The sequence below is a fragment of the Dreissena polymorpha genome, chromosome 6 (genome assembly GCF_020536995.1).
Source record: "Dreissena polymorpha isolate Duluth1 chromosome 6, UMN_Dpol_1.0, whole genome shotgun sequence".
Lineage (NCBI taxonomy): Eukaryota > Metazoa > Mollusca > Bivalvia > Myida > Dreissenidae > Dreissena > Dreissena polymorpha.
In genome coordinates, this window is record NC_068360.1 from 33,804,281 (window position 1) to 33,818,183 (window position 13,903).

General features: G+C 34.4%; 1 protein-coding gene and 1 pseudogene across 6 annotated transcripts in view; both read left to right on the top strand.

Moving 5' to 3' along the window:
- The window catches only part of LOC127834756 (FERM, ARHGEF and pleckstrin domain-containing protein 2-like), a 129,505-nt gene extending 122,717 nt beyond the window's left edge, over positions 1–6,788 (top strand). For 5 of the 6 annotated variants that reach the window (XM_052360784.1, XM_052360788.1, XM_052360785.1 and 2 more), the window contains one exon: positions 589–6,788. In XM_052360784.1, the coding sequence (XP_052216744.1) occupies positions 589–670 (82 nt within the window). In that variant the 3' untranslated portion in view covers positions 671–6,788. The remainder of the gene's footprint in view (positions 1–588) is intronic. The other variant, XR_008028112.1, reaches the window with a different exon arrangement.
- A 6,511-nt stretch (positions 6,789–13,299) lies between these two features.
- On the top strand, positions 13,300–13,410 carry LOC127836734 (U2 spliceosomal RNA; annotated as a pseudogene).
- The last annotated feature ends 493 nt before the right edge of the window (positions 13,411–13,903 follow it).

Sequence of the window (13,903 nt, forward strand, 5' to 3'; positions counted from 1 at the left end):
TGATAATTTGTAACTTCAGATGTAACAACAGCATGCTGATTTATTGATAATACTTGAAATGCTTCTATTTTTGGTATAAAAGTGGGTTCACAACGTGGTTTCTAAAGGAATACAATATTAACAATCATTGAATGAAAACATGTTTATAGCTGTCCTAACCAAAAGAAACGGTGACGTGGTACAATAATTACTCGATCAACTAATTTCAATTGATAAGTTTGTTGTATTAACCTAAGTTTGTAGATTTAAAGCATTAATTTAAGATTTATCTACCCTGTAGATTAAAAGCATTAATTTAAGATTTATCTACCCTGTCTTGTTTGTATTTGAGCAGCGCAGTGAAAATAGGACTAAATGCTTGTTTGTAAAATGTCATCCCAGGTAAGCCAATGCAGAATCTTCGCTTTTATGTTGTTGTTTTTTTTGTTTACAGGAAGATTTTCTAAGCAAAAACCAAGATTAGACAGAGAAATACATCCCTTATTAACCTGTGCAAACTGCACAGGCTAATCTAGGATGAATCTTCACCCACTTGCATTAAGCCCTATTTTGCCAGAGCGAGGCTCATTTTGATAATTGACATTTCAGATGGATGGAGGTGATCAACAGTGCCACAAGTTCTGCCAGGCGCATTCGATTGTTCAGCAGAATGGACTCCACCCAACCGTGACCCACTTTTATTAAAAACGGAAATTCCCGAAGTGCTATTTTTAGAAGCTGAATTATTTTACAGTTATTTTTATAGCACAAATGTGACATGAGTGAAATGTGCACACAGTGGTTTTAAAAGAAAGGAGAACATTTTAGTCAGTTTTTGTGATGAAAATATTTGTGTTTAAGAATAATCTTAAAAACATATTTATATATTGGTAGCATGTCATGTATTTGACATATTTTCATAAATATGTAGAATATTTATAATGTACAATTTTACACATTACTATTTTCATATAATTGTTATAAGAAACCACGAATTTGTATTCAATTCAAGTATGTTGTAAACAAAGTGTGTTTTGTATTAAGCATTTGATGTGACATTTTACAATCCATTCTGTAATTTCTTAAATTTAATTTTTAATTTTGAAATTTATGCACGTAAATGTATGTAGGTTGCACAAAGGCTTGGCTTGTAGATATTTCGGTCTGTATTGTTAGACATAGGAATTGGTATGCACAGATTTGTTGGGGAAAAAAATATAGATACTAAACAACCAAATCAAAATACCAAACTTTACTATAAACAAGGGTGCAGGTTTTTACTTCAAACATTCAAATTTAAAAGATTGTGCACTTTATACATCGCTCATTTGCAAAATTTATATATTGTGCAATCATTTACAGTAACAATAGAATACTAAAGCTTATTTTGTAGGCTATACAATCTTTATAGATAGTATTGTTGCTTTGTTTTTTAAATTATAGATTTCAGAATTGGACTGTTTTATTAACATTAATAAAATTAATCAATTTACTGGAGCGCTTCATATAGCTGAAAATGAATGCTTTGTTTATATTTTCTTTGAACAAATGATAAAGTCATTTTAATGACTGAAATACTTTTAAAAACAGCAGAAAATTCAAACAACAAACGACACTTAGACATTAAACAATAAAACATTATTGTATGTATTTTAATTTTATTGATGGTATATTTCTAGCATTATAATATAAATATGAAAACATTAAATTATTTCCCATAATTTCCCTTGTTATATTTTAGAGTGAGGTCCAGCTTACAAGGTGTACTTGACATTTTAAATTCAATAGATTTTAAATCGACGTGTACTTTGTAGTTACATATGAAATTAATTTTATTGTTGTGAAGTGTTTGATGCATTTTTCTCTGAGCTTCTGTTTGCAAGGAGACTCATTCATATATTTCATAAAAAGAGGCTTTTACTTATTTTTAAATGATATGAGCCAACCTTTGGGAAAACGGTGCTTAATGCATGTGTAGTGTCGTCCCAAATTTGTCTGTGCAGGCCGCAGAGGCTAGTCAGGGAGGACACTTTTTGCCTCAACTGAATGTTTGTTTAGAAGGGACCTCCTTTAACCCTTTCCCACTCAGAAGCAAAGTGAAAATGGCTATGTGCAAACAGCATAAAACCAGAACAGCCTGTGATTAGCTCGCAGTCTGTTCAGGTTTTATGCTGTTTGCTGCTCTACAGTATCTAAGGGTTGGAACTGAAACCTTTAAAACTTGGATCTAGTAAGAAAGGCCTTTTATAAAATTAAACTTTCTGAGGGACTGCATATGCGTACAAATATGTATCTAAGTGGTTAAGGGTTAAACGAAAAATTCCATAAAAGCGGAAAATGTCGTCCCTGATAATCAGGGATGAAACTTTACACACATGCATTAAGCCCTGTTTTCTCAGAACGTGGCTCAAATGGAATATTGCACATGTGTGATCATGCCTGAAATTCTTCATGTTGATCTCGGAAATATTGTGTTTCTATAAAAATTATGTGCAAAACTGTTGCAGAGTTGGTGAAACCAAGAAGAATGATTGTTGCATTGATTGAAAGTCTGTTAATAACATTGATAAAAATGTTTATGAAGATTGTGAATTTTAAGTTAACTATGAGCAATACATAAATGTTTAAATTTTGGTTTGATATGATTTTTATACTTGGTTATTTTATATGATTTCATTTAGTGCAATAATATTGTAATACCTAGTTACCTGAATATTTAGATAAATTATAAAAGGTGAATATTTATGCCCCGCTTTGGAGAAGAGGGGGTATATTGTTTTGCGTATGTTGGTCGATCTGTCTGTCCGTCCACCAGATGGTTTCTGGATGATAACTCAAGAACTCTTAGGCATAGGATCATGAAACTTCATAGGTACATTGATCATGACTGGCAAATGACCCCTACTGATTTTACCGGTCACTAGGTCACAGTGACTCAAAATAATAAAATGGTTTCCGGATGATAACTCAAGAATGCTTATGCCTAGGATCATGAAACTTCATAGGCTTATTAATCATGACTGGCAGATGACCCCTATTGATTTTCAGGTCACTAGGACAAAGGTCAAGGTCACAGTGACTCGAAACAGTAAAATGGTTTCCGGATGATAACTCAAGAATGCTTACACCTAGGATCATGAAACTTCATAGGAACATTGATCATGACCGGTAGATGACCCCTATTGATTTTCAGGTCTCTAGGTCAAAGGTCAAGGTCACAGTGACTCGAAACAGTAAAATGGTTCCGGATGATAACTCAAGAATGCTTACACCTAGGATCATGAAACTTCATAGGAACATTGATCATGACTGGTAGATGACCCCTATTGATTTTCAGGTCACTAGGCCAAAGGTCAAGGTCACAGTTACTCGAAACAGCAAAATAGTTTCCGGATGATAACTCAAGAATGCTTACGCCTTGAATCATGAAACTTGATGGGTACATTGATGATGACTGGCAGATGACCCCTATTGATTTTCAGGTCACTAGGTCAAAGGTCACAGTGACTCGAAACAGTAAAATGGTTTCCAGATGATAACTCAAGAATAATTAGGCCTAGGATCAAGAAACTGCATAGGAACATTGATCCTGACTGGTAGATGACCCCTATTGATTTTCAGGTCACAAGGTTGAAGGTCAAGGTTATAGTGTCAAAAAACGTATTCACACAATGGATTTCACTACAGCTGACAGCCCATATGGGGGGCATGCTTGTTTTACAAACAGCCGTTGTTTATTTTAGATAACTGTGCACCATGGCTTCAATATTTAAATTGTATAGCAAAAATAAGGCCCATAAGAAAAAAATGTGTCATTTATTTCCATAAAGCAAGCATATTTAAGTATATATTTTATTTCAAACAAAAACAAACAGGTTAAACGTTGAGGAAACAAAGACATGAAAGTGAACGAGAAATGTAAAATAAATGTCTTGCAGAACTAAAAATTTTGTCTTTTTGTTGTATAAAAAATCATAATTATACACTTGCTGTAAAGGTCGGTATTTCCCACATCAGTGTATATTTTAAATAATTTAAAGCTTATCTGTGAATATTTTTCTTAACTGTATGATCCTTTGTTTTAAGTTGATAAAAAACTTGACACAATTTTAAAAAGTGATAAATGTTATTGTAATGCTTTTTTGTTATGTGCTTTTATGTAACCTTGCCTTAACTTAGAATGAGCAATAGAAAGGTTTGAACGTGTAAACAGTGTTTCCTTCTCAAATCTGCACACATTACAGTTATATACTCATGAGATTAGACATCAATCGCATTGATCAGAAACAAATAATTAAAGGTAAACTTAAAATCTTCATATATATTTGTGTGTGTTTGTTTTTTGAATGGTGTACATACATATTATTCAGCGCTTATACAAACGTTATTGGTTGTAGTGTTTATACCATTTCGCTAACTTTGGAAATGAAATTTATTTGAAAATGCATTTATTAATCGAAACCCAAGTATGACTATATTTGTTTACTATAATATGTGCCTTGTATCACATTATCATAGTTATGCAAAACACTCTACAGTAGTTATTGTATAGAAGCTTATGTAATGTGTTGAGAGATATCTAAATACATGTGTATCTGGCAATTTAGCTGCGATCTTGGAAAACAGGGCTTAATGCATGCACGTTAAGTGTCCCGGAAAATCAGGGAAGACACTCACCTCATAGACTAGATTGTTTAGTTTCCTTAAAACATGAGTCAAGCCTGATTAGCCTGTGCCAACTGCAAAGCTGGGAAAACAATTTACGCACGAGCATTAAGCCCCATTTTCCCAGAGCGAGCCTCAAATGTATGCGTTTATTCCATTCCAGTTTTTGTATGCCGAGATGTATTTCTGTAAATAGCCTTCTTTGAGTGATTCCGTTATGTGTACTCCGGAGAAATATTGTTGTTGTTGTTGTAGTTGAAGTGCATGTGTATATCTATTGTATTCAGAATTTAAAAACATTCAAACAAATTGTTTTGATATAATTTTAATACTGGTTCATTTTCCTTATTTAAAACACCATTGCAAATATTGTGCATGGATAATTAAGGACTCCATAAAATCAAAATAAATCTCACAGATGTTTGTATTATTTCAATTCATCAACTTTTTGTTTAAATTTTGTAATCTCGTTCATGGATGGTATGTGATATTTCTTTATTCCAATGTCATCTTGATTATTCTACCTTTCTGTTTGTCCATTATCCTTGAACTAACCCAAATGGATAACGAATGGATTCTGCAGTCATATGCGTTAACACATGGTGATACAACTAAAATATCTTGCTCAAAAGACACTGAAGTACTGTGTTTTCAAAAGAAAAAGACTCTTGGAGTCCCAGTTGTGTTATTGATTGTCCCAAACTTATTTTCTCAATTGTTTGTATTTAATCTCCTGATTTATTCATATGATTCTGTCCTTTTTGTCCACTATTGTATGAATGTTAATTAAACTTTTAAGAGCAGTGAACAGAGTCTTAGCATGTTTAATTTTTGTGGCCAGCACAGGGCAAAATTTTGTGTTTTATCTTCAAATGTTTTACTTCAAGTTTCTAAATAGTTATTATGTTGTTGTGTTTTTGTAAACTGCATTTACCAGTACTCCTCATAAACTTGTGAATCAAGTTATGACACAATTAACGGTTTATCTAATCATTCCCAATGCAAATAAATTAATTTATGCTTAGCACAGCACATTGTTTTCATTGAAATAAAATGTTACATATAACTTGAATTGTTTGTGGTAATGAAGCTGATGATTTTTTGTACTTGTAAAATTGTGTCTATGCATATACTTTTTGTGTAATTTTCTGAAAAATAGTTTTCAAAAAAACCTTAAGTGGGTTGTGAGTGTAAATAATATAGACTTCATTTGTTAATAATAGGTATTAAAATTGACCATGTGTGAAAATGGTTTACAGTATTGTCTTGTCACATTGCTGTGAGATGTTTTGAATTGAACTGTGCGCTTTTTAAACAGACCACATTTTGAGCTTTTTAATCAGGCTTTAAAGAATGTTTTATGATGACCTTTTTTGTCCTGCTCTCATGTGTTTATACTATAAATGTTTGACTTTGATTTTGTTGGAGGATTTTTGTGTTGTAGTGTTGTGCTTAAGGTGCTTTTGTTTTGTTTTTCATGCTTCTGTTAGCTTCGTATGTACATCATGGTGAAATAAAGACTAGACTGTTTTGTGTAAATCATGGTGAAATAAAGAATAAATCATTTTGCTTACATCAATCATGGTGAAATAAAGAATAAACTGTTCCATGTAAATCATGGTGAAATAAAGAATGAACCGTTACGTGTAGGTACCGTACTAAAATTATACCCCATTACTGTTTCCCTGTATTTGACGAGTTATTGTTGCAAACACATCTTTTTAGACTTCTTTTTGTAATGTCAGCTATGTTTTGACCATGGTAATTTTTCTCTGTATATGAGAATAACTTATCATATTTTGTAAACAGACTTAAAAAAACAACACTATATTATAGCACAATATAAATTATGGTTTACATACTTTATTTTGCTTTTTTTTCAGAAAATTAAAGAATTTGTGTGATTAAGGCATGTATTGAATTTTTGGAATACCAAAAAAAAAGAAGAAATATTCAGTGTACCATATCTTTGTATTTATAATAGTGTATTTATATAATAAAAGAACAATGTATAGGTGTAAATTTATATACAATTTTACCGGTTAACAAAACCTTGCATACAAGTGTGTATATGATATCAATATTAATAATAAATGTATTCAGTAAAATGATGACTATCTGTAATAAATAAAATGGATGATGTATGTTTGTGTCTTTTGTGCGATAATATATCACCTAAGTTTGCAGGTACCAGTAAGAAACGATTCTTCAGGCATTTGGTTGAATTGCCCATTTGTAAGTTTTCAATTTTAAGACGCAATTAAGCTCTCACAGACCATATGGAAACCTGGGCCAATTTCATGAGTAATAGAAAAGCTAGAGTGTTCTCTGTTTATATTGCAATCAAGTGTGCAAATATAATGTTATTTACTAAAAATAACATTTAACATTGATATTGGATGGATACTTGTTGATTTCTGAGTATGATCAAATTTTATTTCATGGGTGGTTGAAGAAAAACTTTAATTTCACCAGTTGCTACACATACCTGTAATTTTTCTATAGCCACAAATGAAATAAATATGTTATCATTCACCAAAAGCAACAATTTAAAAATATGCATTTTTTGCAAACATTGCTTAAATGTCCTGTATATGATAATGCCATAATGACTGTAAAATATGTGCTTAACAACATCTTAAATTAGAATGATGAGAAGAGTGTAATAATCTGTGCTTATGATTGGATTTTAGGAAACACGTGTTTTTGAATATTCTATGCACATTCTCTTTTGACAGTAAAATTAATCTGACAAGGTTGGATCGCTATAGATATTGGAAAAACTTTCTGTCACCCAATAAAATGCTATATTCCATTGAAAAGCATATAAAAAATCGGATAATAACAACAAATTAAATTTCATGTTGGTTCATTTTAGCCTGATCAAAAACTGGACTTTTGGCCTAGCCAATACCGGTAATCCTCAAAAAAGTTGAGAAATTAGAGACTAAAGTCATGTCATCCTGATAATACTCACTGGTCCTTATAGTTGGTGCACTCAGTTTTAATTGTTGATCCTTATGTATTACATGGTGCACGTTCATCTCTAATACATGTATCAGTTGTTTATTTAGTTATAAGATTGTATATTTATAGTAATGCTTTTCACACTTATCTTTATATTATATTTACACTGGCAATAATGACCTCATAATGTAGCCCAGGGTGGAAGAATGAAGCAAACAGCTCTACATCAGCCCTTAACCCCTTTACCACTTAGATACGTATTTTGACGCATTTGTAGTCCCTTAGAAAGTTCAATTTAATTAATGACCTTTCTTACTAGATTCATGTTTTAAAGGCTTCATTTCCAACCCCTAGATACTGGTGAGCAGGCTGTTCTGGGTTTTTGCTGTTTGCACATGGCCATTTTCACTTTGCTTCTGAGTGGGAAAGGGTTAACATAGCAATTAACAGGAATTGTAAGTTATTCACATTTAATCTTGCAATGAAACAAAAAATCATACAAATATATTATATAATCATTCAACAGTATTAAGAAGATGCTAAAAAATCAGACTTTTTTGATAATCAGATATTGTGAATCAATATATCAGTGGGTACTCGGGATGCATTTGCCAACAAAAATCACATTATATGGATTCTAAAGACTGGGACTTAAAACTTGTATTTACAATTGCACTTTTATAACTTGTATATAAAACAGTACAACTTTTATAACTTGTATATCCAACGGTACAACTTTGTGCTCTGCTTTATTTTTTTTTATTCACAATTTTGGAACTACAAAAATCATAAAACATAACAGTGAAACCAGAATATGGCATGCAGTGAGCATACTACATAGTTTACCATGTATAAATGATTTATTAGTCAGAACTTGAAACTAGTAAATATTTACTTTTTTGTTCTTCATTATCAGATAATTCACAGTTACTATGAATACTGTCAAAAAGTCAAACAAATGTTATAAGCATAAAGGTATATTTTTTCAATGAATTTCCTCCAGTACAGAAGGAAAAAGTAAAGATAATGATTAAAGCTTTATTACCTTAAATCAAAATGCTAAATGCAAAATGTTAGTAATTGCAGTCATAAAAAAATAATACAACTTACACAAAACATACAATTTCACACAAAAATTCTAATTATAAACAAATTGATGAAAAAGTCTAACGAAATAAAAAATATCACAGTTATGCGGTTGTTCAATAGACGAGTTAACGATGGAAATCCGAAAATCATGTTCTGGGTAAGCCACAAAACCGTTGGAAACCAGTTTAGGCCATACCGTCTGCAATATTTAAAAACAATTCATCCTAAATATGTCTTGATTCAACATGACCAGCCTTGCTCTGGCAAAATGGGGCTTACGACATGTGCATAAAAAAATCCAATATTAGCCTGTGCAGTCCACACATGCCAATCAGCCTGTGCAGTCTACACAGGCTAATCATGGATGACACTACTTTAATGAAATTTTTGTTGGATGAAGTCTCCTAACCCAAATCCAGTTTTAGCAATATAAGTGTTGTCCCAGATTATTCTGTGTGGACTGCATAGGCTACTCTGGGATGACACTGCCCATATACATTAAGCCCAGCCAATCTGGGATGACACTGCCCATATACATTAAGCCCAGCTAATCTGGGATGACACTGCCCATATACATTAAGCCCAGCCAATCTGGGATGACACTGCCCATATACATTAAGCCCAGCCAATCTGGGACGACACTGCCCATATACCTTAAGCCCAGCTAATCTGGGATGACACTGCCCATATACCTTAAGCCCAGCCAATCTGGGATGACACTGCCCATATACATTGAGCCTAGCTAATCTGGGATGACACTGCCCATATACCTTAAGCCCAGCTAATCTGGGATGACACTGCCCATATACATTAAGCCCAGCTAATCTGGGATGACACTGCCGATATACATTAAGCCCAGCCAATCTGGGATGACACTGCCCATATACATTAAGCCCAGCTAATCTGGGATGACACTGCCCATATACATTAAGCGCAGCTAATCTGGGATGACACTGCCCATATACATTAAGCCCAGCCAATCTGGGATGACACTGCCCATATACATTAAGCCCAGCTAATCTGGGATGACACTGCCCATATACATTAAGCCCAGCCAATCTGGGATGACACTGCCCATATACATTAAGCCCAGCTTTCCCAGAGTAAGTCTCACATGACTGTGTCTTTAAAATAATGGAGCCTTTGTATGCCTTAAGAGCTAAAAGCGATGGAAAACCAAAAACAAAGGTCTGTGTTGTCCACAGGAATGTGCTAAACATGGCAAAGCCCTTCTTCCTGAAAGAAATTTAAGCAGACAGTTCATCTACTAATTGCACATTGAAATCATTAATTTTGCTACAGATGAAAGAAAATTGTATTTAACCCTTTACCCCTTAGATATGTATTTTTATGTATTTGTAGTCCGTTAGAAAGTTATATTTGATTAAAAACCTTTCTTACCATATTCAAGTTTTAAAGGCATCATTAATAACCCCTAGATACTGATGAGCAGCGAACAGTATAAAACCTGAACAGACTGCGAGTTACTTGCAGGCTGTTCTAGTTAATTGCTGTTTGCACATAGCCATTTTCACTTTGCTTCTGAGTGGGCAAGGGTTAATTTATCCAATCAGCAACACAAATAAAGACCATTTGCTGCTGCCACCGAAAGAAAACACTAAAACAGTAAAGCTGTATCGATACTATTAACTTTATTAAAATAGTAAGAATTAGTGCTAAATGTACAGAACCTTCATTTCCACTTTTTTTTAATCATGTTTTTCATAAATGTTGTATTTTAAACAGCAAACAACCAGCAGATCGAAGACAATCAATGTTCCTGGTATGGCTTTAGTCAACAACAAACTGTAAAAAAAAATCATACTTGCCAGCAGGAAATTTCATGTTTGGTTTTTTAATTTGACATTATCAAGGACATGTAAATTTGTTGATTTCTGATTCTGGCAAGAAAACAAGAAATTTGCGTAGATAATTATATGATGTGATTGGATATGTGAGGAGAGGCAGTCTCTTTCCATGGGTGGGCCCTGTTTACTACATGCCAATTAAGTAGTCAATTGTGATAAGATGATAGTAAGTAGCCCTGTTAATTGCATGCAATTAAGTAGGACACATGTCATGGCCTTGTTTATAACATTGATTGTCTTCCATCTGCTGCTGGTTGTTTGCTGTTTAAAATACAACATTTCTGAAAAACATGATAAAAAAAGTGGACATGTCCCTTTAAAGTCATGAAGACCCAAACCCCAAGTTTTCCGTCATTGATTGTACAAGATTATTAGGTTGTATTGCAATGAAACGCATTTGTTAAATTCCATGTATTAAACATTTGTTTTAACAAGAATCGCTGCCAAACTACAATTTTATTTCTTATCAATAAATTTTTTTTAAGAAGCTAACTCTACAAATTTCACATGGTTAAGACATTTAAAAAGGAGACTTTTGCATTGTAATTCATATACAATGTATTCGAATTATAAATAACAACTATTATTATATACAGAATGTCAATATACTATTTAGTTAAGATTTGCATGCTATGTCATTATTTAAATTACTTAATGAACTATAATTATTATTATTTAAAGATATTGTTGTTACAAGAATTCATGTGCTGGTGTATCTTGGCATTGTAATTTCGAAACAAAGAAAACATGAAACGCAGCTTGTCTTCGTGTTAATATATTCCTGTAGGCTTAAATTTGGGGCTGAATTTCCCTTGTGTGTGGGGGGGGGGGGGAGGGGCCGGATGTCAAAGTTTATGAGGTCTCTCCGCGTCTGAAGCTGTAAGTCTTTTGTGAGGACCTGAGTGCACTCATCCCTAACTAGCTTTATGGACTCCCAAAAAATAGGTTGAATTTTTAATTCAATCTGCAAATTTCAGTTGAAACAATTTTCAATTTTGGTGTGGTCTTTTATTGTGAGGGGAAGCTGGAGTACCCGGAAGAAACCCCTCTTGTCCGGTACGGTGACCACCAACCTAACTTGTATGCCTCCGGGAATGTGGATTGAACTTTGGTTGCCTCAGTGAAAAGCATGTCAATAACCCTTAGAAAAAATATAGATTGTTCCCCAAATTGAGCCCCATAATTCTCCTCAGAAATCTATGACCAATCTTGGCTTAATTTTGTATAATAAAATGTGTAGGTACATAAAATAAACTTCAAGGGGAATCTGGCCTAACATATTTAAGATGTTGAATCTACAAAATAATAGCATGGCTTTGATAAAAAACACATATTTATCAAAAGATAAACTTGAAAATGACTATTGATAAAACAATTTTAGTCCTCTTAAAACTTATGTATGCTTTATGAACTATTAATACCTCGATCTTAGCCTTCTGTGTCTGCGGAAATATGTATGACGCAGTTCATTTCAATTGCATACATAATGGAAAGATCATGCAATAATCTTATTTATATGTGTAATACTATGCTTGCATTATGATTATATAAAAAACTACATATAACCATGTGAAATGCCTAACATGATCCAACTCATAGAAAACCCAACAAAATTAATTGTTGAAAAATGTATTCAATCGGCTGCCGATCGGGCTGACTCAGATTCTACCTTGGACTTTAAGCTCTGCAAAAAACGGGGCATAATCAATGTGCGTAAATTGTCGTCCCAGGTTAGCATGTGCAGTCCGCATAGCCGAGTCAGGGACGACGCTTTCCGCCAGAACAGAATTGTCGCTGAGAAGAGACTTTTTTTGTAACGAAACATACCATAGAAGCGGAAAGTGTCGTCCCTGATTGACCTGTGCACACAACGCTCAGTCCATACACGGACTACACATGCTAATATGGGGCGACACTAAGAAACTAAATGACCCGCGTCCAAATTGCACAAACCGGATCTTATGCCATATGCCACCAGCGTAGCTCCGGCCTAGCCTGCGCACCCGCTAATGACACCATGTATTTGCATTTTGAAGTGTATTAGGTCCTTCCGCGCCCAAGGCTGCGTGATGTAAGGACCCGGAGTGTGTTCATGTGTAATACACGTACACAGCTATCAATACCGATGGCTATTATGTACAATATATCTAGTTATGGCTATTATTTACATTACATGTACTATATTCTATACACAGTGTAAATAGTATAATATTTATAAATATGTTATACGGTTTTAAAGTTAATCTAATGGCTTCGATCATTAATGACAATACTAATTTAACAAATGGTTTTATTGTGTGTTTTTTATTTGGTTTGTGCTGTATTCCGCACCGAATACGCAGGCAAGCTTCTGATGTTATATCTAGTTTACTCATGGAAGCAAGAGTGTATCGCGACAGAAGAACACACACTCACTAGAAGACGTGAACAATGTTTAATTTGAACGTTTCGCGCGACGTAACTCTGTGCTATAGCGCGAAATGAAACAACGCAAGCAACATCCATTCGATTGACTGTTAGTCGACTTCGGAAAACGTTTCAAACCGGAAGTACGTACGATACACGTGCAATGATGTTCTGGAGTGCTTCTGACGCGCGGACGCGAAATCTGAGTGCGAGAAATCGTTCCAAATTACAAACGTAATTACGACCGTACATTTCGCGCGTGCGTGGCTAAACGTGGGGCGAATATAGTGGCTTTGATGTAATGCTTTCCAGGAATGACGACGGTATCGCTTCTCGGCCTTTTTGCTAAGATCAAAGTGTAGTATCTGTTCTTATCAGCTTAATATCTGATACGTTCCCCATTGGGGGACCTCGATATTAAACTGCAGTACCTCCGGGATCGGCCCACTTAACCAAAACCAATAATAAACCACTGAACGTTACAGACAGCGCGCCGAGCGTTGAGTCAGGCAGGAACAGCAGGAACAGCGGTTTCCTCCGGACACGTGGTAATCCGCTTGCGGGCAGCCGATGAAACAAACACGCACCGTTGATTCGCTCGTGTGACCGACCGTTGTAGCAGGTAGGCACTCCTATCGCGTATCGCGTTCGTTCATAAAAAAAATCACGTAACGAAATGTCGAGTATTGTGTGAACGTTTTCTGCAGAAAATGTTTGGCAGTACAATGTGACCAAAGCAAAAGAGAAATACGTTCTTCCGCGCCCGAGGCTGCGTTAGGTAAGGATCCGGAGTGTGTTCCGGCATTCTTGTGTAATACTCTGTTTTAGACTGACGAAAGTTGGAACGAAGTATTATCGCAAATCTGCTGGTTGGTTAAAACTGGAAGATAGTCAATTTCAGCGCGGTTTTGTGCAGTGGGGAAAAAAAC